This window comes from Fusarium proliferatum (genome assembly GCF_900067095.1).
Source record: "Fusarium proliferatum ET1 genome assembly, contig: FPRO_scaffold005, whole genome shotgun sequence".
In the NCBI taxonomy this organism is placed as follows: Eukaryota; Fungi; Ascomycota; class Sordariomycetes; order Hypocreales; family Nectriaceae; genus Fusarium; species Fusarium proliferatum.
The window spans coordinates 2638846-2659819 of NW_022194794.1; the positions used below are offsets into that span (position 1 = coordinate 2638846).

Below are 20974 nucleotides of genomic sequence, written 5' to 3' on the forward strand. Positions count from 1 at the left end.
ATGTTCAAATTCAATCTTTGTTTTGAATTTGCTTTGGTATCCTCTTTTTTGAATTCTTGTTTTACCAGTCAATGGCAGGCTCTTGGTGTCCCTGGCCATCACCCTCCTGGGCCTCAGTACCCTACCACTGAGAGTCCTTGGGGGCCTCGGCGGAAGCAGCCCACTCGGTGTTGGCGGGGGCAGCACCCCACTCCTCACCGGCAGCACCGTCCCAGCCAGGGGCAGCGGCACCGGTGGCACCAGCGAAGCCAGCAGCGGGAGTCTCCCAGTCACCACCAGCGGTGTTCTGGAAGCCGGACTCGATGGCGGCGGGACCCTCCTCGTCAGCGCCGGGGAGCTTCTCCTCCTCAACCTTGTCCTCAGCCTCAGCCTCGGGGTCACGGTCTGCGAGTTGTCAGTACAGATTGCTGGTGTTAGTTACAGGGAAACATACAGAAGTAAAGATCGACCATGACGTCCCAGGGGGTCTCGCGGTTGTAGATGGTACCACGGAGACGGAGGACCTCACGGGCGAGCATCCACCAGACGGCACCGATGGCGTGGCGACCCTTGTTGTTGGTGGGGATGGCAACGTCAACGTACTCGGTGGGAGAGTCAGTGTCGGCGAGGGCAATGACGGGGATGTTGACGTAGGAAGCCTCCTTGATGGCCTGGGCGTCGGTGCGGGGGTCGGTGACGATGATCAGACGGGGCTCCTTGAAAGATCGGGTGATGTAGTTGGTGAAGGAACCGGGGGTGAAGCGACCAGCGATGGCGGTGGCACCAGTGTGGGCGGCGAACTTGAGGACGGCACGCTGACCGTAGGGACGAGCAGAGATGACACAGATATCGGCGGGGTTGTCGACGGCAGCGATGATACGGGCAGCCAGAACGATCTTCTCCCTATAAGATGAGCTGTTAGCGATTGTGCACGAAATAATTTGGTGTTTTGGTTTCAAGATTTTCTGTCCCTCCTCTGAATAGCTTCATTTTTTCGAATATCGAATATGCGCTTTCAATCCCCCTCGAAACAGACAATCTTGAAGCCCAAAAAACCCAGCAAAATTCCAATTCAAGCATACCAGGTCTTGCCGACGTTGATAACGTTGACTCCATCGGCACGGGTCTTCCAGAGGTAGTTCTCCATGTGAACCTGGAGGTTCTTGGAGCCGAGGTGGCACTGAGCAGCCAGGAGGGTCTCAATGTCCTGGCTGGTAGCGTTGAAGAGGGCGGGCAGGTTGGAGGGAGCCATCTTGACGGATTATCTTCTCTTGTCTTGGGTGACGAAAAGGAAAGATGGCTTGGAAGGTGACGGCGAAGAGGATTGTGGTGTTGCGTGCAGAGAGTCGCAAATCGAGAAGTTCGCGACGGAATTTTGACCACCAAAATGTGGGAGGTGGGAAGCCCTGATGGATACGCTAGGCTAAACATGGGCTAGCTGGAGGATAAGAGATCGAGGTCCAGTATCTCCACGTGATGTAAAAGCTAATCCGTTTTGGTACTCAATGGGCTCCCGGTACCACGACGGACATTGGTAGAGTGGGCTAAGGAAAATTTGGGGCGGGTTTTGGCTTTGGACGACAATCCATCAGTCTCTGTATCAAAGCAGTAGGTTGATGCTTCAATCATGCCCCCTAGAATACCGGCGCTGCCGCCCTTCGGCACATTGAACCGTATGTATCTATATAGCCATTAGCTTCTTCAATGCTAATCAACTGTTCAGTCTGCCTCCGGCCCGCCGCGAAGCCCGCTACCCCGAACTTTCTCCCCATCGTCCAGACGGCAAACTTGTCCCAGCGTGAAAAGAAGCGCAAGGCGAAGCAGGATCCTTACCGATGGGCTCAGGCTCAACAGCGAAAGGCTGCCAATGTGCAACGGCGTGAGGAGCTTGCCCGTGAGAGGGATGAGGCGTGGGGTGATCCTGTCAAGGGAAAGACAACTCCCTTTATAGAGTCGCTTGAATCGGCTGGTCAAGAGGCTACATCCCGTGTTCCTGTGGATGGGAGTGGAAACCCGCTCGCCGAAGCACATGAGCTACCGACGTCTCCGGAACTACGAAACTACTTCCTTACCGACTCTGAACTCACTGAGGCTGTCAAGCACGCATATACCCTTACCAAACCCATGATCGGCGTGGTCGAGTCACAGATGGAACCCGAAAGTGGAGTGGATAAGGCGAAGCAACACGAGCAGCGTCACCAGAAGGCTATTGAGGCTCTGCGCCGTATCACATCGCTTAGCAACAGCAGCGCAAAGGACCGCTTCCACGCCAACGTGAGACGAATCGTTGAGGAATTCGGCCGTCACAACACAGATCTGGTTCTGAAGGGCAAGCCAAAATCAATTCATCCCAACAAAGTGGAAATGCCACCCCGAAGCGGTCCTGATACAGGCAGCTCCGAGGTTCAGATCGCCATCTTGACAACCAAGATCAACACCCTCTCTCAGGCGCTGCAGATCAACAGAGGATACAAGGACAAGCACAACAAGCGAAACTTGAGATTATTGCTGCACCGCCGACAAAAGCTTATGAAGTACATGGATCGTAAGGAGAGGGGAAGTGAGCGATGGACTCACATGGTCGAGAAGCTGGGTCTTACACCTGCGACATGGAAGGACCAGATTTCGTTGTAAAGACAGGGCGGAAGCTGAGATGATTTTGTAGAATAACTTGTTTCTCTCTATGTACAATACAAGCCACCTGAAAGATGGGGTGACGATGCCGCCTTTTGCATCTACCTATCTGTCCTTTGCGCCAGTGTGGGAACTAATCCGTGCCATTACGAGCTCAGTTGCTGTTATACTACACAAAATCCTGCTAAAAATGAAAACGATACCAATACCCATACTCGATTTAAAAGACGCTGATGTAGTTGCCGATGCGCTCTTTCTGGTTCTGAGCTATGCATTCGGCAATCCAGGTGATATTGCGGATTTCCTGTGATTTGTTAGTCTGATGAGAGGCACTTATGTTGGATTTACTAACCTGTTCTCGGAGCTTCACCCAAGCATAGACAATGGCGTGAGTAAACTGTCTGGTGAATGCATTCTTGGAAATCTCCATCTCCTTCTGGTAAAACATATCCTCCAGTGTCTTGGTCTCACCAGCGCCACCACCCATGTTACCAGGTCCTGAGGGGCCGCCACCGACTGAAATGGCGTCAAAGAAAGACTTGTAGTCATGAACACCATCAACTGCTAGACGGACACCCTCAGGGTCTTCAGCTCGAGAGAGCATGAGAGTTCCTTCAGGGTATAGCTTGCCAAAGTTGGGGTAGAGCTTGTTACGGTCTTGCTTGGAAAGATCTGTGCCGAAAGAGTTGAGTGTGATGTTGATGGCTCGGCGGTCAGCCTCGAACTCGAGAATCTCAGACATGACCTCAGCAGTGGGTGTACCGGCCATCTCAGGGTGAGTGTTGACAAAGTTGTAAAAGTCCTCGAGGTAGTTCTTGTAGAGGGTGTTTCGGACAATCTCAATGTTTAGCTCGTCAAGATCCTGGTGGCTAAGACTACCCTTGAAGTATGGGGCAAGAGGGGTCTCGATAAGCACGCTGTTGTAAAGTTCCTCGATGTTTGTAGCAACGCAGAGAACTGGCATAGTCTCGAACCATCCAAGAGGATGGCATCGCTCAAGAAGCTCACGGGTATCCCGCTCATGAAGGGTTCCTGTGATGAGAAGGGCGACGTTGTCGATCATGTAGCCGTAGGTGACGTAGTCCATAAAGGTAGCAAGAGAGCCGACAGCTTGAGCGCGCACATATCGGAACTCTGAGATGAGCTTGTCGGTGGTCTTGGCTGCGAGAGCTGAGGTCGAGGGGTTAGGTGGTAGGGAAGCGAGAAAATCGCCATATGAAGGGCCAAGCTGAAGCTTGAGATCTTATGGTCGTTAGTATAACGAAGTTGGTAATGAAGTCATCGTCGCGTACCATCAATCGTCTCGCATTGAGTCAAGTTGTTGTAGGCAGCGCCTGTGAGCAGACCGTTGCGGTAGCCTCGGACAATTCCTTCGACGTAGCTGTTCCTTATGATTAGTCTCCAGGACCATTCGTATGAAGCTCCATCTTCAAGCTAATACGCACCCGCCGTTGACGTTGTAGAGAAGACCCTCCATCTTGATTCTCGTTCGTAGTAGTTCGTTCGGTCCTGATCTATCGTATTTGAGGCCTTGAGGATTATAGGGCGTCTTCGTGGCCGAGGCGATGAATTAACTGGATTGTTGAAGTTGGCCGCCTAACAAACCTCAGCCTGCGACGCAAGCTTGCCCAGACATGCTGTCGCGAGCGTCGACACGTGAGTGGCCAGGAGTCAGTGGCTGGGAGTACGTACCTGATGCAGGGACCGGAAGCAAGTAGCTCCGGCAGCCGAAGAACCTGCATCACACTTTCCGCGCCAGGACCAAGACCAAAAAAATTGAGTGGAGCCTTCCCAAGCTTCATCTGAAATTTTTCCATCGCCAGCCCACCCTCGATCTTTCCTTTCGCAGCCGCGCACAACGAACCGGACTGTGCCTCGCGAGGAAGCCACGACCCCAATCGATTAGAGCGAGACCAGAAGGAAGGAACCAAAACTAATTCACAATGTCGCTCTTTGTGCTTGCCGAGACGCCGGCAGGGTAAGTCGCGACTCTCGATCTTGACCTCGGCCATCATCAATTCATGATGGCGAGGCAAGTAAAGGTCTAGGACGCCGGGCTAACAATTGGCAGCTATGGCCTGTTTAAGGCTACTGATAAGAAGATGCTCAAGAACGAGGAACTCGCTGCTGAGCTCGGACGACCTGAGAAGGTCGTTGAGATGTAAGTTTTTTGATCATTTTTTATTTGCGAAAACTTATGCCATTGAGCACCCAAAAATGTCTTCAATCGCAGAGTGGACCATCGCCAAATGGCGAAATACCATCAAGAGTCTCACTAACATATTTTCCCTCGATAGGCTCAAGCTCAAGAAGTTTGTCAAGTTCGACAGCGCCGCTACCGCTCTCGAAGAAGCTGCGTCGCTCAAGGAGGGCAAGGTCCCCGAGCTTCTCACCCAACTCCTCGACGACCTCAAGTCCGAGAAGAAGGCCTCGCTCGCCGTCGCCGATATGAAGCTGGGCACTGCCATCTCTAACATGCCATCGCTAAACATTTCTCCTGTTTCTGGCTCCAACACCATGGACCTTTTTCGTGGCATTCGAGGTGGACTGCCCAACCTTATCCCTGGTCTGCTTGAGGAGAACTTTGACCGCATGGCCCTTGGTCTTTCTCACTCCATGTCGCGTCACAAGCTCAAGTTCTCTGCCGACAAGGTCGACTCCATGATCATCCAGGCCATTAAGCTTCTCGACGATCTCGACAAGGAGCTCAACGTCTACGCTATGCGAACCAAGGAATGGTATGGATGGCACTTCCCTGAGATGGCCAAGATTCTCAACGACAACTTGGCTTATGCTCGCGTCATTCTCGCTGTTGGCATGCGCACCAACATTGCCGATAGCGACCTCTCCGAGATCCTTCCCGAGGAGATTGAGACTTCCATCAAGGCTGCTGCCGAGATTAGCATGGGTACCGAGATCACCGATGAGGATCTTGACAACATTAAGCTCCTGGCTGACCAGGTCATTGTCTACTCAAACTACCGAACACAGCTCTCTTCGTACCTCGAGAGCCGCATGCGCGCTATCGCTCCCAACCTGACTGCTCTCGTCGGCTACCTCGTCGGTGCCCGTCTCATTGCCCATGCTGGCTCTCTCATCAGCTTGGCCAAGTCTCCTGGTTCCACCATCCAGATTCTCGGTGCCGAGAAGGCCCTATTCCGCGCCCTTAAGACCAAGCACGATACACCTAAGTATGGTCTCATCTACCACTCTTCACTCATCGGTCAGGCCACCGGCCGAAACAAGGGTAAGATCGCTCGTATGCTGTCTGCCAAGGCTGCTCTGGGTCTCCGTGTCGATGCCCTAGGTGATGCTGAAGACGACGCTGATGAGGAGGAGCGCGCTATCCTTGGTCTCAGCAACCGCATCAAGCTTGAGAATCACCTCCGCAAGCTCGAGGGCAAGCCTCTTCTGCCCAAGGGCGCCAACGTTACCCCCTCCGGTGAGATTGTTGGTGCTGGCCAATTCACTCTCAAGGAGACCCGCCGATACAACGGTGACGCCGATGGTGTTGCCGATGATGAGGAGACCACCGAAGCTACTCCCGCCAAGAAGCTCAAGAAGGCCAAGAAGCTCATCGAGGAGGTTGACGAGGAGATGAAGGATGCTGAGAATGATAGCGACGACGAGGTTGCCACTCCTGGCAAGCCCAAGAAGCTCTCCGAGGCCGATTACGAGCGCCTTGCCGAGGAGGCCGGTATCTCAGTCAAGAAGTTCAAGCGCAAGTACGAGCGAGGTGACGTTGAGATGAACGCCGATGGCACACCCAAGGTAATCAGCAAGAAGGAGCTCAAGAAGCTGCGAAAGGCCGAGGAGAAGGCCACGCCTTCTAAGTCGCAACCCGCCGCCGAAGAGACTGATGGCAAGAAGAAGCGCAAGCACGACGACTCAGAAGACGAGGAACCCAAGAAAGAGAAGAAGCAGAAGAAGAAGAAGCGACACTCTGAGGCTTAGAGGCCCTCAAGTAAACGTCCACGGCGCAAGTCGTGACGATGCTGAATCGGGCACAATTGTAGGACTCCGAGGTTAACCAATCTCATCCTACCTGCTTTACTCGTACTCGTCTTAACACTGACGAAGAACCCGCTCCAAAATGAAAGACCATATTTCAAGTCAACCCAACAACAGACTATTGGACGGTTCCCGATGTGTAGATATATGATACCTGAGAGACTCTTGGCATGGCATATTCTGCCCGCACCTTGTTTCCTGGCTGGCTGGCGTTTGGGTGGAGGGCATATTGGCGTGATTTGGTTTCATCCCTTTTTCGTATTTTCAACTTGACCCTCTGTCCCCTCCCCCGTCCCCTGGGTGGATGCGCGGTGACTTCTGGAGAGGAATTACTATGCTTTTGATGTATCATTACGGGAGGGTGAACAGAGGGATATAGAAGAGAAAATTGTCAAGTTTAAAAGTTAATCCTCAAGTTTGCATGCCCTGGATATTGTGATTGTTAAATGAACTCCTTAGTCGTGAAGATGCGGCCGTATCATGCAGTGTGATGTCTCGTAACCTTTCCTCGAATGTGTATAAGGTTGTCTTGCTTCTTTCGACACTCATTCTGAAGCCACCCAAGGAGCAATAAAACTGAGAAGTTTCAATTATGATGTCAGGAGTAATTAGTCCGAAGCCCTTCTAAGTTATCCTATGATTGCCCAAACTTACCTCGATTTACCCAAGTCTTTTTGTCACTAGCAAGGAAACAACACGATTTGGCAATTCAAGACCTTCACATGCAGCAAGAGTTCTTCCGGTTTCACGGACATATGAAGCACTACACAAACACAGCAATTTCAGAAGGAAAAGGGTATATTCATAGCGATTGGGTATTTTCCATGACGTTAAGAGATCATCCAGAAACCATCCTCATTAAATGCTCATCTGAGCAAACCAAGGGTATCCATCACCAAAAAGAAAAGCACAAGACACCACCTATCCACCACCGCTCCCTCAATTGAAGAAGAAAGTAGAATACATACACTAAAAGCGGAAAAGCGCAATGAGCGACGGCGGTTGTTGTTGAGATGGGTATCAAAGTGCAGCGTTGAAAGCAAAAACGTGACAGGTCATTCAGTTGAGTTAGACGAGCAAGGCTGGGGTGTAGCTCTGATGAAGACGAGAAGAGAGCAGTCGAGGCAATGCTTCCGAAATCAAGTAGACCAGGCTAGAACCCGAAACGGGAACCCTCAAGCGTTAGCCCATTGCCTCAGTGTAATACGCACGAGGGAAGAACGTCTTGTTTAGATGTTCTCCACGACGCGGGCGTTCATGGCCTGTTGGAAACCTGGGTCCTGACCTCCAAAGTCATTTTCGTTGTCCAGGGCACGAGCGCTGGATTCGCCAGTCTGGTTGGCCATGGCGGCGTTGAGAGCGTTACCCATGGTCTGATTAGCGGCAGGCAAGAAGATGACCTTGCTATTAGCAGACTTGGCCATAGCTTGCATAGCCTCGAGGTATCGGATCTGCATGGCAGGAGCCGAGCTCAGGATATCGGCAGCTTGTCGCATAAGCTTGGCGGATTCGACCTAGGAGGAGTATGTTAGTCATGTGTTGCCAAGTGAAAAATGATGTAGAATGTTACCTCAGCCTTAGCGGCAATGATCTTGCTTTCACCGATACGCTTGCTCTGAGCAGCCATGGACAGTGACTCCTGCAGCTCCTGGCTGAAGACAATGTCCTTGATGAGCATGCTCTCGACCTGAACACCCCATCCAGCGGCAACGTCTTCAATGATTTCTCCAATGGACTGAGCAATCTCCTCACGGCGCTCGATGACATCCTGCAGAACGCGAGCACCAACTACGTGGCGGAGAGTGGTCTGAGTGCGCTCCATGAGAGCTTGCTTTACGTTATTAATACCGAAAGCAGCCTTGTGAGGAGAGACAATGTGGTAGTAGATGACTGAGGTCAAGCGAAGAGTAACGTTGTCCTTGGTCATGCAAATCTGCTCGGGCACCTCTGTGGTCTGAATCTTGACATCGATCTGAATAAGTCGCTCGCTGAGAGGGTTGATATTAACCAAGCCAGGATCGACAGCCTTGTAGAACTTTCCGAACTTCGTGACGAGACCGACATTGCCCTGGTTGACCTCCTTGAAGGGGTTGGGGCATATAATGCAGCAGGGTACGGCACCCATGGTTCCAATTATGGTTCCAAGGGCATTCACTGAGGGCGTTAGTTGATGTGTTGATATCATGCATTTCGTGATCACTGATACTTACTCATCGAGCCATACCAACCCTTGGGGTTAGCGTCGTTCTCGACAACAGTCGCATAACTGCGCTGGAGATCTTCTTTCTTTGGGGGCTCAACTGCCATCTTGTGCTGTGCCATGAAGCCGCCGTTGCCCTCCATAACAGGAGCCTTGGTAGGGTTTGCGGAAGAGCTTCCGCCGCCATTGATCATGCCCTCAGTGGACGACATTGTGAATTGTGTTGCGCTGTGTTGATTTGAGAAACGGCTTGCTTGAAAGCTGTTTAGGGTTGATCAAAGAAGTTGTGGAATACTCGATGATCGGTGTTGTTTTGTGAGGTGATGGAATGTCAGTGACAATGGAAGATGCAAATGTTTCACGTTGGAGGTGGGGAGAGGGTGTTATTTAATGTTGCCGGGCAGGTCCAACCCACCCTCAAGCTCAGCTCATACATCCTTCCTTCAGAGCTACAACCTAACGCCAAGTCAATGAGGTGACGTCGACCTCATTGGAAGTCGCACCCGACACAACCCAAGCTTCGTGCAGTGCAGATGCAGGCGCAGGCATCAGGGAGCAAAAAGACTTCTGACCTGGAGGTAGGGTGCCAAAAGTAATTAGTCTATACCTCGCAGAGTGTAACTCGGACTTTGCCTAGTCTTTTTGTCAATCAGACTAACTTTTCTTGCCCCTCTACCCCTGTAGCCTGAAACCCTGAGGTGCACAGGTGACAGTGACACGGGGAAAGAGCGATCTACTTTGCAATTTGTGGAGCCCGCGTGGCATGCAACCACCTTGGCGGCGATTTATGATTCGCCTACGCGATCTTACGGGAAGGGACTTGTGGGGCGCAAGGCTTGGAGGTGCCGCTAGGGTCTCGCATGAGAGAAAGCTCTTGATTTCGTCGCGGGAATACGACCAACGCGATGGGATATGGGATGAGGCATTATCAAATCAGGCAATGACAATCACAAGCCATTTGAGCGTTTTACCTGAACTCTAACGATGGAGGGTTCGTCAGTGTCGATATGCACTTTCTCAATTGAACTATGGGAATAAGACCACGTTTGCTCAAATCCATAATATGGCCAAGACTTTTGGTAAGCTCTCGGCTTTGGTGAACCCGGTAACGATGTGCGTTGGCCAAGCATTACTCAAATGATATATACAGTAATCTTTTGTTTCTGCCTCACAGGGCGATATCTTCTCACGTCCATGTTACTGAACCGCAGTCCATTCTCGGAGATAGCTTCAGCAAGACGAGAGACTAGCCCCAGGGCCAGAGGCGAATAGTGCAGATCCCTGAATCTACTCCGCCTCTTTGAGGATAAACGGCCACGATAGTTTGGCTAACACTTATCATTGCGCCCGATTGATGTTGGTTTCCATGACCGCTGGACTTTTTTCACCCACGGAGACTCGGCAGAGCTACTGGCCGACCCTGGCCAATCATATCAAGGTTGCAAGGCCAGAAGAGGATAACTCGAGCGCTGTTGGGACGTGTAATGTCATTGGATGGGGGACGTGTGATCAGTTGCACTGCCTCTTGGAATTGTTCAAGTCAATGTCAATGTCCATCCACTTGTCATTGTTTGTCACCCTTCGGCTTGGCGATGCCGGGATGGCATCTGCTGTATCTGGAAATGGCCGGAAGCGAGAAGCCGTAGCTTTAGCTGTTGGACGGGGATAACATTCTAGAATGATTCCCGGCACTAACATCTCATGTTGTCAACATCCAATATCTCCAGGTGTTGCCCAGCAGTGCCTTGATCATTTGCCACTTGAGATATCCCTCGTATAAGCCGGGCAGGTCTGATGGTTGGCTATAGACACTTCATGACAAGTCAATGTATTCCTTCTCAGCCCCAACTTTTCTGACGATGCTCGTTAAGCTTATGGTGATATGCTCATAAATTACCAAGGACATCGTCCGTAGCTAAATTTACCTTTTACCGCGGACCGTCCACCTGGCGCTTGGGCAAGACCCAGGTCTTTAATTGTTAGCCTCAATTGATGGCCTTCATCTGTTAGACCGAAGCAACTGAGCCTCAGAACAGGCTCAACTCCACAAGGCAGACCGCTAATCTCTGTCTCCATTTCAACACCTGATACGCATAGAGAACTGTTAAGCTCATTGCTCAGCCTCGACACAGCCAGGGGATGTAATTGCTTAGTTTGATCCTTTACCGGGCCCGGCTCCGAAGATCTCGGCCCCGTTTTTGCTGCCTGGCCGATCACGTACTCCGAACCCCGGCCGTAGGATCGCCGCATGACGACAATGTCATGAGGTTTCTCCAGACAAACAATATGCAGGAAGGGGAGCGATCCACTGTTAATTTTCTAGAAGACTGTGATTCTTTTAGATTGCCCCTTTCTATTTGCATAGCCACTTCTAGATTGTGAAGGACGGCTGTTATTTTTTAGGGAGAGTCATGTCAGCAATAGAACTGTCAAATTGATATTGGATAGCAAGGCTCAGTTCTCATAGCCATTGATGGTGTTGGTTTCGGTAATGACCGATATGATGATATAAGTTTGCCCCCAAAAGTTGGGGGCCATGATACAGGGTAATCTTCCAACCTGGTATCGGTACATGGAGACTAGGTCAATGGCTTTGGCATTGAATCAGTTGGCAATAGAGTGAGGCAGAGGGAAAAGAGCAGTCTTATTTCTTAATTCTTAATTCTTAGATCGTATGGTTGGGTGAGTTGTTGCATCGTGAGTTGGATATATTGGATGTGATGCAGTAGTTGTCAAGCTAACAAACTCACTCACAGCCACGCGTAGGCTGACACTACCAATTCTTTCCACAAATATAAAACCAGCATCAAAACAATCTCACACTGAGCCACAACTCCTATTCCTTCAATTAAAACTGCTGATTGGAAATCCGTTTCATACACTCGCGAAAGAGCCAGGCAAGGATTGAGAATCACCATTACAGCCATGTCCTCCAACAAAAGCACAACCTGTCCCCTGTGGCTTAGTTGGCTAAAGCGTCCGACTGTTATTAAATAGACAATCGGGAGATCGGAAGTTCGAGCCTTCCCGGGGGAGTTCAATTTTGCTGATTCCGTCTATTTTTGTTGTTGAGAATGTCAATTGATTGATGTATTTTTGAGTCGGCAGAGTTTGAGTTGCCGTTAACTTGATGGAAGTCAATTAACTCTACGGCTGATCACTTGGTGTCTAGCGGAAGGCAAGCCCCTTCTCGTAAATAGAGCTGCTCTCATTCAGATCTGAGACAACTGTTATAAGACATGTTGGAGCTTTGACTTACATCTTTGCATCTTTGACCGTACGGAACATTAAACGAACACTTTTTTGGTTCTGTTGTCTGGCGTTGTCTAACACATGGATTGTAGAGTCCCTTCTGAGCTAGCATCACCAGAACTAGACTGGATGATGTTGCATCTGTCTCTATTCGTTTCACCACTGTTTCCCCACAAACTTAAACTGACTCAACTCAACTCAAGTCGACCGTTCCTCACCAAAACTTAAGCTCTCGATTTCTGACATCTTCCGTCTCAATCATCGTGAAACTGCAATCGTCGCCAACATAGAACCCAATTCCTTTGCGGCCATCATCAAATCAGCTCATCCCCTGTGGCTTAGTTGGCTAAAGCGTCCGACTGTTACTTGCAGACAATCGGGAGATCGGAAGTTCGAGCCTTCCCGGGGGAGATACGCTCCTCGAGATCATCTTTTTGGTGTTGTGGGTAACTTTTGCGCTGGGGAAGACACTACGCCCCACTAGGGCTCACATATGAGCTGGGATCTTGAAACAGGCTGTAATAGCATCGATGAGTGATGAGACTCTGAAGTTATTAATGACCATGAGATTGATTCTTGAGTTGAATTGGTGGTTTGTTGCTGTGAGAAAACTCGATAACCTGGGACAACTTGGCTGAGAGTAGGATAATAAAGATGTGCTGAGACTCTTGATCATCCACGTTCAGCCATAGCAACTCGTCACGTAACGTAGCTAGCAGGAAACCGACGAAACTTTGGCGCATACCGAGGGATGTATTATATGGTATGTCCCTGTGTGTCTCAAAACCTTGAACCACGGACATATTGGTGCAGCCCAGGGAGGCAAGCATGCAACTCATTGAGGTTGTGGCGACCTTCGCCTCACCCATAACCTAACAGACCCCCACGGCTGCGCCGAGGCAACTCCCTTGACTACCGGCGGCGACGGCCATCTTTCACTTCCGGCGGGTTCGAGTTCGTAAAGGCTGATGAACACCGAGATGTACATGGCAACCTTCCTCAACGTGAACTCCGAATCATCGCACATCGTCAATGTTCCATCTAAAATGTTAATCAGTACTTGATCGCCATGCAAGACGATAAACATACCTGATGCTCGGACCGTGTATGGGTCAACCTTCTGCGTCTTGACGCCCTTCTCATCCACTGTGTCTTCTAGATATCGTCCAACTTGCCAGACCTTTGCGTCTGTGAAGCTTCTGGGATCAGAGTGATGAAGGTCATTCACAATATGTGCGAACGTTCCCTTCTTCAGAACAAAGCTGTCTTTTTTGTCTTTGAGAATCACGTTCTCCTTCAGATATCTCGCTGACCATCCTCCACCGTATAACCTTAATGTCTCGAGGTATACCCCCTGAAGCAGAGGACATTTGGTAATAAGACCTTCCAAGTCAAGTTTCTGAACCTGAGGGGGGATCCAGACGGCGCCACCGAAATCGTTCTTGGGCTGGACAATCTTGACGAACGGTGTGATTTGCTCGCGGATTTGGGATAGAAGAACTTGGTCTTGGTACAGTTCGAACAGAGACCATGAGATGAGCGATGTAGAGTTGACAGTGGTGGCCCAAAGAAGAGCAACATCAAATGCAGCGCGAACATCAATAGACAGGCTGTGCTTTCGGTAGACTTCAGTCCTGGCGCGTACAAGAGGGCTGATGGTGTGAAAGTCCTGCCATTTCGTCGCCGGTTCCTCATCGCTGAGAAACTTGTCCAACTCAGTGTGATACTCGCGCATGAAAGTGAGTAGCCTTTTAAGAGCAAATCTGGCGCGTTGGGAACTTGGGAAGGGCGCCCAGACGGGGACACCCATTGCGAGCGAGTGGAAAGCATCGTTGAAAATCCACAGATGAGGCCAGATATCGGTATAGACCTCGACGAAGTCTGTGCCAAAAACCGAGATGGTGGCAGTTCTGGCGACGAAGGTTTTCATAAGTTCAAAGAAGTCCACAGCCATGATCTTTTCGTCTCCAGTGTTCTCCAAAAGCTCCGCATTGCCCAGTCGTTCCCAGTCCATCTGATCAGTGGGATAACTGTTGAAGGTGATTGCATCAGCAGCATTGTCGTCAAGATCCCGAAGGGTAGCCTTGGCGAGGACATCGAGATGAGAGCCGCTCAGATACTCCCTGGTGATTTGATACACCTCAGGAGCAGCTTTATCATAAGCAGCAAGATCCTTCTTCTCAAGGCCAAAATTGGTCATCATAATCCGTCGTGCAACATACTCCTTGTCAGCGATAGATTCCGGCTGCTCAAGAAGACGAGCTACAAGTGAAGGTCGAAAGACAAAAGAGTGAATGCTCTGGAATAAGCGGAGTGAAAAGACACCCTGTGCATATCGATCTCTGAAGCGCGTCAAAGCTGAAGAAGGACTGAGGAAAATACGCGGAGCATGGCCGAACAGAGGAACCCAAAAGGGTGCAAGAGGAGGTGTTTTTGATCCATCCTTTCTAGAAGAAGATGAACTGCCTGTAAAGAGTCTCGTTGTGATGAAGAGGATAATGGTTGTGACGAGGATAGCTTGTAGGGGATATCGCTGAGCGTGGGGAATGAGAGTCTCGTTGAGGCGCTCCCGAAGAGCCTCGAGACTGTCCATGTTGTGATGCGATCAGTGAGTAATGAAGTGTTCCAACATAAATGAACAAGGATAGAGGGTTTGGTGAAGTTGAGGCGATACGTGGTTTCGCTGCTGAAGATGCAAACTTGAGAGCTCTTGTATGGATCAGACCCGCCCGTGCTGACTGGCGTTGCTCAGCCGTGAGTTGTAGGGGCTGTGCACTGTAGTCAGAGTGTTACAGTGGTTGGTGCACCACAGCTCCGCTGATTTTATTGAGAAGGGGTTTCATAATTTTCGATTGGATGGAAATTAAACACTCAAAGTAACTTTGTTTAACAACAGAGTTCTTTATTCCAGTTCAGTTGTTGTTTGCCCCTTGGTTTCCTCTGGACGCTTCTGTCATGAACTCAGTCCTGTTGATTGAGCTTATATCCATACTGTTGCATCACGCATAAGCCGGAAGCATTGGATGTATATCGTCCGGGACAGATATATGTAGGTAGGCAGACACAGAAGAAAGAGACAAGAAGACACAGATAGAACACTATCCAGCATGCTAGCAATCAATTGACATATTTGTAAGACTACCTCATGTGCCAGTCTATCATATCTGTGGTCAACTGAGTGGGTATCGATATGTCATCGCTGCAGATCTCAGCTACATAATGCGCTGTAGTGGAAAATGTTCTCCAACAATTAGATCTGGTTTCGTGGTCTAACGGTTATGACTGCGGATTCTGATTCCGCCAGCGAGGGTTCGACTCCCTCCGAGACCTATCCTTTTGCTGCTTTGACCTATTATTTTTTGTCGTCTGTTGGTTATCTTATAACTCGAGAATAATCCGATGTGTGGTTGGGGGTCAGGCTGTATTGTCGAGCCTTTCGGCACCCTGACCTTGGGTCAAAAGCTGCAATTAAGTTATCCGCGCGGTCTGGCGGGAGACGACAGCTCTTTAATGCCCTTTCAAAAGACATGGGGTTGAGACTTGATGAGAAGAAACGACCTTTGTCATGGTGAAGTTATGGGATAAGAGTTTCAGCTTTCCGATGTAGCTCAGCAGCCTTTGCAGAGACAGAGTTCATCACAGGAAAAAGCGTCTATCTAGGCTTTTTCTCAGAGGAACATCCACGAAGACTCTTCGTTATAGGCATTAAATATTTAGGGCTTGGCTTGAGGGGTACATATGCGACGAAGTAGTTCAAGTTGGGGGATGTTGGCGACGTTTGCCCTGGATATTGCGCGATGTTCTTATCAATCACAAGATTTCGGATACTGAAGTATAAGTCAAACGTTGACCGTTTGTACTTGGCCGTTTATACTGACAAATAACTCAATGGCACCCAAAAAGTGACTACTAAATCTAATTGAATATTCAAAAGACGTCTACTAAGTAATTGCACGTAACTAATTCTCTGTCTTACAAGCCCATTCCCATTCCTGGCCGGGCATCATCCATTGGGTTGGCGCTCCGATGATCGGCTGCCTCAGGCCCCAACCGGTTGCATCATCCGTCTGAATCTGGCAACTTACTCTTATGTGAGCTCCGTCAAGTGCTTATAGCAAAAACCCCTTCCCCCCCTTTTAATAAATAGAGCAAACACCTCTTTGGCCAAGGTAAAGTAGCTACCGGATCGCAGCCAAGGTCCCTGGCAGCTCCGGTACCTTGTTGTCTCGTGCCTCTCTTATCGACGCGCTATCCCATCCCGCTACACCCCGCCATAAACCACCAGATACATCCCATGATGAGCTCGACCTGAGCCGAATAGTCACTATGATACCTCAATTACTCCTACGGTCGTCGAGGACATGTCCTCAGAGGAGTCTGGCACTTTACCGACTGTCGTCAGTGTCTCAGCGACCTGGTTTGACGCAGACGTTCTGGACATGTGCCCCGCGTCGCGAACGAGCACCCACAGAATCAAAACCCAAGACGACGAAACCCACGGCCGTGTTTCCTGCGCAGAAACAACCGACGAAACAAAATGACCCTCTTGCGACGGTTGATAAATCTGCGACTGAGCAGCGTAAGGCCGATTGGGCCATCATGAAAGAGATGACTCGGTATCTGTGGCCCAAGGATGACTGGGGTACAAAGCTGCGAGTCGGCCTTGCTGTGTCTTTGTTGATTGGCGCAAAGGTTCTCAATGTGCAAGTGCCATTTTATTTCAAAAGCATTGTTGATTCGATGAACATCGATATTGCTGCAGTGGGAGGCACTGCGACGACAGTTGCTGGAGCTATGATCCTGGCATACGGCGCATCTCGTATAGGCGCAACGGTATTCCAGGAATTGCGAAACGCCGTGTTTGCCTCTGTTGCGCAGAACGCTATCCGAAGGGTAGCGTGTAACGTATTCGATCATCTGCTGCGTCTTGACTTGACGTTCCATCTGTCCAAACAGACCGGTGGTTTAACACGGGCCCTAGATCGTGGTACAAAGGGAATCAGCTTCATTCTGTCCAGTATGGTCTTTCATATCATGCCGACCGCGCTTGAGATCAGCATGGTGTGTGGAATTCTCACTTACAACTACGGCGCAAAGTTTGCTGCTCTCACTGTTTTGACAATGGTCAGCTACACAGCTTTCACCATCTGGACGACAGCTTGGCGAACAAAATTCCGAAGACAGGCGAATGCTGCTGATAACAAGGCCTCCACTGTGGCAGTGGACTCACTCATCAACTATGAGGCTGTCAAGTACTTCAACAACGAGAAGTTTGAGGTTGCGCGGTATGACAAGGCTCTTCAGCAGTATGAGAAGAACTCCATCAAGGTTGCGACATCTCTGGCTTTCCTGAACAGTGGACAGAACATCATATTCTCGTCGGCACTTACAGGTATGATGTACCTTGCCGCCAATGGTGTGGCTGAGGGTACCTTGACTGTTGGTGACTTGGTCATGGTGAACCAGCTTGTCTTCCAGCTTTCCGTGCCCCTCAACTTCCTTGGGTCCGTCTACCGTGAGCTCCGACAGTCTCTCCTGGATATGGAGACACTCTTCAACCTTCAAAAGGTGAATGCCAACATCAAGGAGAAGCCTGATGCGAAGCCCCTGGTTCTTTCAAGAGGTGGCGAGATCAAGTTCGAGAATGTCGACTTTGCTTACCACCCGAACCGCCCGATCCTGCGAAACTTGTCGTTGACTATCCCCGCTGGGAAGAAGGTCGCGGTTGTCGGCCCCAGCGGTTGCGGAAAGTCCACTCTTCTTCGTCTGTTGTTCCGATCTTACGATGTTCAGGGTGGCCGAATCTTGATCGATGACCAGGATGTTCGAGATGTGAATCTCGAGTCTCTCCGACGATCGATCGGTGTTGTTCCTCAGGACACCCCCTTGTTCAATGACACCGTTGAGCACAACATTCGCTATGGCTCTATCAACGCCACCCACGATGAGGTTGTTGCCGTCGCCAAGCGCGCTCATGTCCATAACACCATCCAGTCGTTCCCCGAGGGTTACGACACCAAAGTTGGTGAGCGAGGTCTCATGATCTCCGGCGGAGAGAAACAGCGCCTTGCTGTTAGTCGGCTCCTCCTCAAGGATCCTCCTCTGCTCTTCTTCGACGAGGCAACAAGTGCCCTGGATACCCATACTGAGCAGGCTCTCATGATGAACATCAACAGTATTCTTAGAGAAAAGGGCCGAACAAGTGTTTTTGTGGCTCATCGTCTCCGAACAATCTTTGACTCGGATCTTATCATTGTCCTCAAGGAGGGACAAGTAGCGGAGATGGGCACTCATCGGGAGTTGATCGATCGTGATGGCGTTTACGCCGAGTTGTGGAGTGGTAAGTTGGAATGGTTTCGAGCTATTCGTTTGCTAACAATGTTGCAGCCCAGGAGACGAGATTCCAGGAGGATGGAAATGAGAAGGATGAGGCTGAGGAGGAGAATGATGGTCAGAAGAAGAATTAAACATATAGTGCCCCTAGACGGCACATACCTTGATTGGCGGCTGACAAGGTGCAAGATGAATACAACTCAAACTTACCACAAGAACCAGTGAATTGATGTAAATGATATCATTGGTCAAGAGGGACATGCTCTGTTGGAGTCGGGTGTGAGGTAATGAGTACAAGTAGTCGCCATCTGAAGAGGTCGGGTTGGGCGTCGAAGATATCGAGGGTCACTCGCGCTCTGGAAAGTTCGTCGATAAGCGAGCCAAGAAGGGCTATATAAAGCTCGGGCTTCTCTGACCTTTCATCGTTGTCACTCGGCTGTCCAGGGGCACCTTGAAGACTAAACAAGATAACCAGACGCTAAGCCGCTCAGTTCGTATACAGCACTGTCCTCATGTGCCCTGCCCATGGCACAGATACACGAGGGCCGTGGGCCTTAGCCTCATGGATGACTACGAAGATGAGGACCAAGTCCCTTTGGAAGTGACACCATCGACCTTCGACGCTTCTGTCGATTCTTTGCCTTATTGGAGCGAGGTAATCCGAGGCCGGTCCTGTTGGAACTTGAAAAGACGCAAGGCCACTTGTCGATCACATCTTAGCCTGTTGAAAGACCAGACTTTGGCGCCAGTTCTTTGGCTGCCCATTGTGCAGTAGCGCGCCACAGTAGTGGCATTCCTTGATATGTTCCTACTGGGCGTTGTAGTTGTTGTTATATCTCTCGCTCGTAAGTGCGGTTTGACTTGTTAGAATTCATCGGTTCCGGGAAGGGGGGGTCCAACTCGGGTTTGTGGAGGTTTGTTCGACGTTCGTATCGCTGGCAGTCTGAAGTCCCTTTTGAGATACAAGTTAACTCAGAAACGGCACCGGGGTGTCATGTCGGGGTGTAAAGTACTCCAACTGTGTTGAGACAAGCGGATTATTGCTACCAAGTTCTGTAGGGGAGCATCTACTACAGTTTGACAGAAGATGGCAAAGTTACTAGCTCAGAAGATGCGACCCTGGCATCGTATTTGAGCTTTCTTCTGTTCACACTGAGTTTGCTGTTCAAGAAAGGTCGGGCAGAGTGACAATCCGTCATGTTCGAGTGCTGGCCATTGAGAGTCCGTAGTCTACGTCCGATCGTTGCCGCAAAGCCTCAGTATCAGCTGTTGTACGGCGCACCTGGTGTGTGAGCCAAAGTCCTCTCATACTGAACCCAAGTCGCTAAACAACAGTCGCTCTGTGATATCGGGTGGAAAGGGGTTACAGCTGGGTCGTGGCAGTAGCTTTTGATTCCATAGCTATCTTTCTGTAAGCATCGTCTGCGTACATGACGTCGTGATAAAGGGGCTGCACTTACCACAGCAAGAAGATCAACACTTCCAAGTGAACCCCTCTTGTCAACCCGAATTTAATCTTGTGGCTAGCAAAAGCGTCATTGACGAGGGCAATGACCCCGGGCTCTCCTTGGACCTGAACATTGAAGCTGCCCGCCGAGACGTTGACACCCTCGAAGACTCGATCCCATATTTGTTTAATTTGTATCATAGGCCGTTCTTGTTTGTTCATATCTGAATGCCAACCATCTCTGGCAATCGTAGAACCAGACAAGGCCAAGACAAGTCCCCGGGGCACTTGCTCGTCCATCGGCACTGGTCCGTTGAGATTCGTGTGAAACTTAACCTCATCCCGTACGTGACTGACCGAGTTCAACTTGCTGAAATGGAGAGACTCCTTGTGGAAAGGGGGTATTCTCTAAAGCTTCGACAAACGTCTATAAAGGTCTGGTTGTAGCGCTTGGTCGTAGACATAATGGCCCTCAGGACCAGTGGCGGCTGTGCGGTACGACTCGACGATCGAGGTGCCTTCAACTACGTCAAGATTCATGATATGTAACAGAATAGGACCGACATAGTTATCGGAGTACCTACAAACCAATCTTTCTGGGGTTGCTCACTCCATTCATGGCTCGTCCGGACCTGTAGTATCCAATTCTTGAGCCGAGATTGTAGATCGTGTAACGGCGCCGTTGAAACCAGCTATGCTGTCTCTGGCCGGCATTTAAGTCATGATGTTATTCCGATTTGAACCAGCTGCGAGAGATCTCAGAGCGCCTTCGTTTCCTGTTCAGAAAAGGGGCTCTAGGGACTCGAGTTACGGGGTTGCACAATCGGTTCTTGCTGTCGATACTTTCGCAGTCTAACGTTCGCGAGTCGTTCTGTATTCGACTGTTAATTAGTGGGCATTGCAATCCATTGCCTTTGTGTACTCACAGAAGCTTGGTTGATTCTCTTTCCGCCGTAGCGTTGGGGCCAGTCCGGATCCATTTGTATTCGCAACATCTGCTGGAACACTTCCGCCCCCTGTACTGAGTTACTGACCGAAGCGTTGGGCCAAAGTTTCGACCCAGTCGTGTAAATGCCAGTTGAATACTGAGGAAGCTCCCAAAAGGTCTATGGACCAAC

At 50.1% G+C, this 20974-nt stretch overlaps 8 protein-coding genes and 3 non-coding genes across 11 annotated transcripts; 6 read left to right on the top strand and 5 right to left on the bottom strand.

Annotated features, from left to right (window-relative positions):
- Positions 1-121: 121 nt before the first annotated feature.
- Positions 122-1231, bottom strand: FPRO_11109 (putative ribosome-associated protein S2 (Rap-1); the record flags this gene model as incomplete). The annotated part of the gene is made up of 3 exons (XM_031232145.1): positions 122-384; positions 434-882; positions 1062-1231. The coding sequence occupies 3 exons, from the start codon at positions 1229-1231 to the stop codon at positions 122-124; spliced, it is 882 nt and encodes a 293-aa protein (XP_031082112.1).
- Positions 1232-1606: 375 nt separating this feature from the next.
- Positions 1607-2613, top strand: FPRO_11110 (uncharacterized protein; the record flags this gene model as incomplete). The annotated part of the gene is made up of 2 exons (XM_031232146.1): positions 1607-1652; positions 1703-2613. The coding sequence occupies 2 exons, from the start codon at positions 1607-1609 to the stop codon at positions 2611-2613; spliced, it is 957 nt and encodes a 318-aa protein (XP_031082113.1).
- Positions 2614-2833: 220 nt separating this feature from the next.
- Positions 2834-4090, bottom strand: FPRO_11111 (putative H+-transporting ATPase, vacuolar, 41 kDa subunit; the record flags this gene model as incomplete). Its single annotated transcript, XM_031232147.1, has 4 exons — positions 2834-2917; positions 2966-3855; positions 3906-3994; positions 4059-4090. The coding sequence occupies 4 exons, from the start codon at positions 4088-4090 to the stop codon at positions 2834-2836; spliced, it is 1095 nt and encodes a 364-aa protein (XP_031082114.1).
- Positions 4091-4556: 466 nt separating this feature from the next.
- On the top strand, positions 4557-6567 carry FPRO_11112 (putative nucleolar protein NOP58; the record flags this gene model as incomplete). Its single annotated transcript, XM_031232148.1, has 3 exons — positions 4557-4591; positions 4685-4774; positions 4911-6567. The coding sequence occupies 3 exons, from the start codon at positions 4557-4559 to the stop codon at positions 6565-6567; spliced, it is 1782 nt and encodes a 593-aa protein (XP_031082115.1).
- Positions 6568-7853: 1286 nt separating this feature from the next.
- FPRO_11113 (uncharacterized protein) lies at positions 7854-9036 on the bottom strand (the record flags this gene model as incomplete). The annotated part of the gene is made up of 3 exons (XM_031232151.1): positions 7854-8138; positions 8195-8778; positions 8835-9036. The coding sequence occupies 3 exons, from the start codon at positions 9034-9036 to the stop codon at positions 7854-7856; spliced, it is 1071 nt and encodes a 356-aa protein (XP_031082116.1).
- Positions 9037-10333: 1297 nt separating this feature from the next.
- FPRO_11114 (uncharacterized protein) lies at positions 10334-11751 on the bottom strand (the record flags this gene model as incomplete). Its single annotated transcript, XM_031232152.1, has 3 exons — positions 10334-10476; positions 10750-11132; positions 11579-11751. 3 exons carry the CDS (start codon positions 11749-11751, stop codon positions 10334-10336), a joined length of 699 nt encoding a protein of 232 aa, XP_031082117.1.
- Positions 11752-11775: 24 nt separating this feature from the next.
- Positions 11776-11860, top strand: tRNA. The gene is given in 2 exon segments: positions 11776-11813; positions 11825-11860. It is a non-coding gene; the product is annotated as a tRNA-Asn (tRNA).
- Positions 11861-12403: 543 nt separating this feature from the next.
- Positions 12404-12487, top strand: tRNA. The gene is given in 2 exon segments: positions 12404-12441; positions 12452-12487. It is a non-coding gene; the product is annotated as a tRNA-Asn (tRNA).
- A 424-nt stretch (positions 12488-12911) lies between these two features.
- On the bottom strand, positions 12912-14669 carry FPRO_11115 (uncharacterized protein; the record flags this gene model as incomplete). The annotated part of the gene is made up of 2 exons (XM_031232153.1): positions 12912-13117; positions 13166-14669. The coding sequence occupies 2 exons, from the start codon at positions 14667-14669 to the stop codon at positions 12912-12914; spliced, it is 1710 nt and encodes a 569-aa protein (XP_031082118.1).
- A 665-nt stretch (positions 14670-15334) lies between these two features.
- On the top strand, positions 15335-15406 carry tRNA. The gene has a single exon. It is a non-coding gene; the product is annotated as a tRNA-Gln (tRNA).
- A 996-nt stretch (positions 15407-16402) lies between these two features.
- FPRO_11116 (putative ATP-binding cassette transporter protein, mitochondrial) lies at positions 16403-18543 on the top strand (the record flags this gene model as incomplete). The annotated part of the gene is made up of 2 exons (XM_031232154.1): positions 16403-18416; positions 18464-18543. 2 exons carry the CDS (start codon positions 16403-16405, stop codon positions 18541-18543), a joined length of 2094 nt encoding a protein of 697 aa, XP_031082119.1.
- Positions 18544-20974: the final 2431 nt, after the last annotated feature.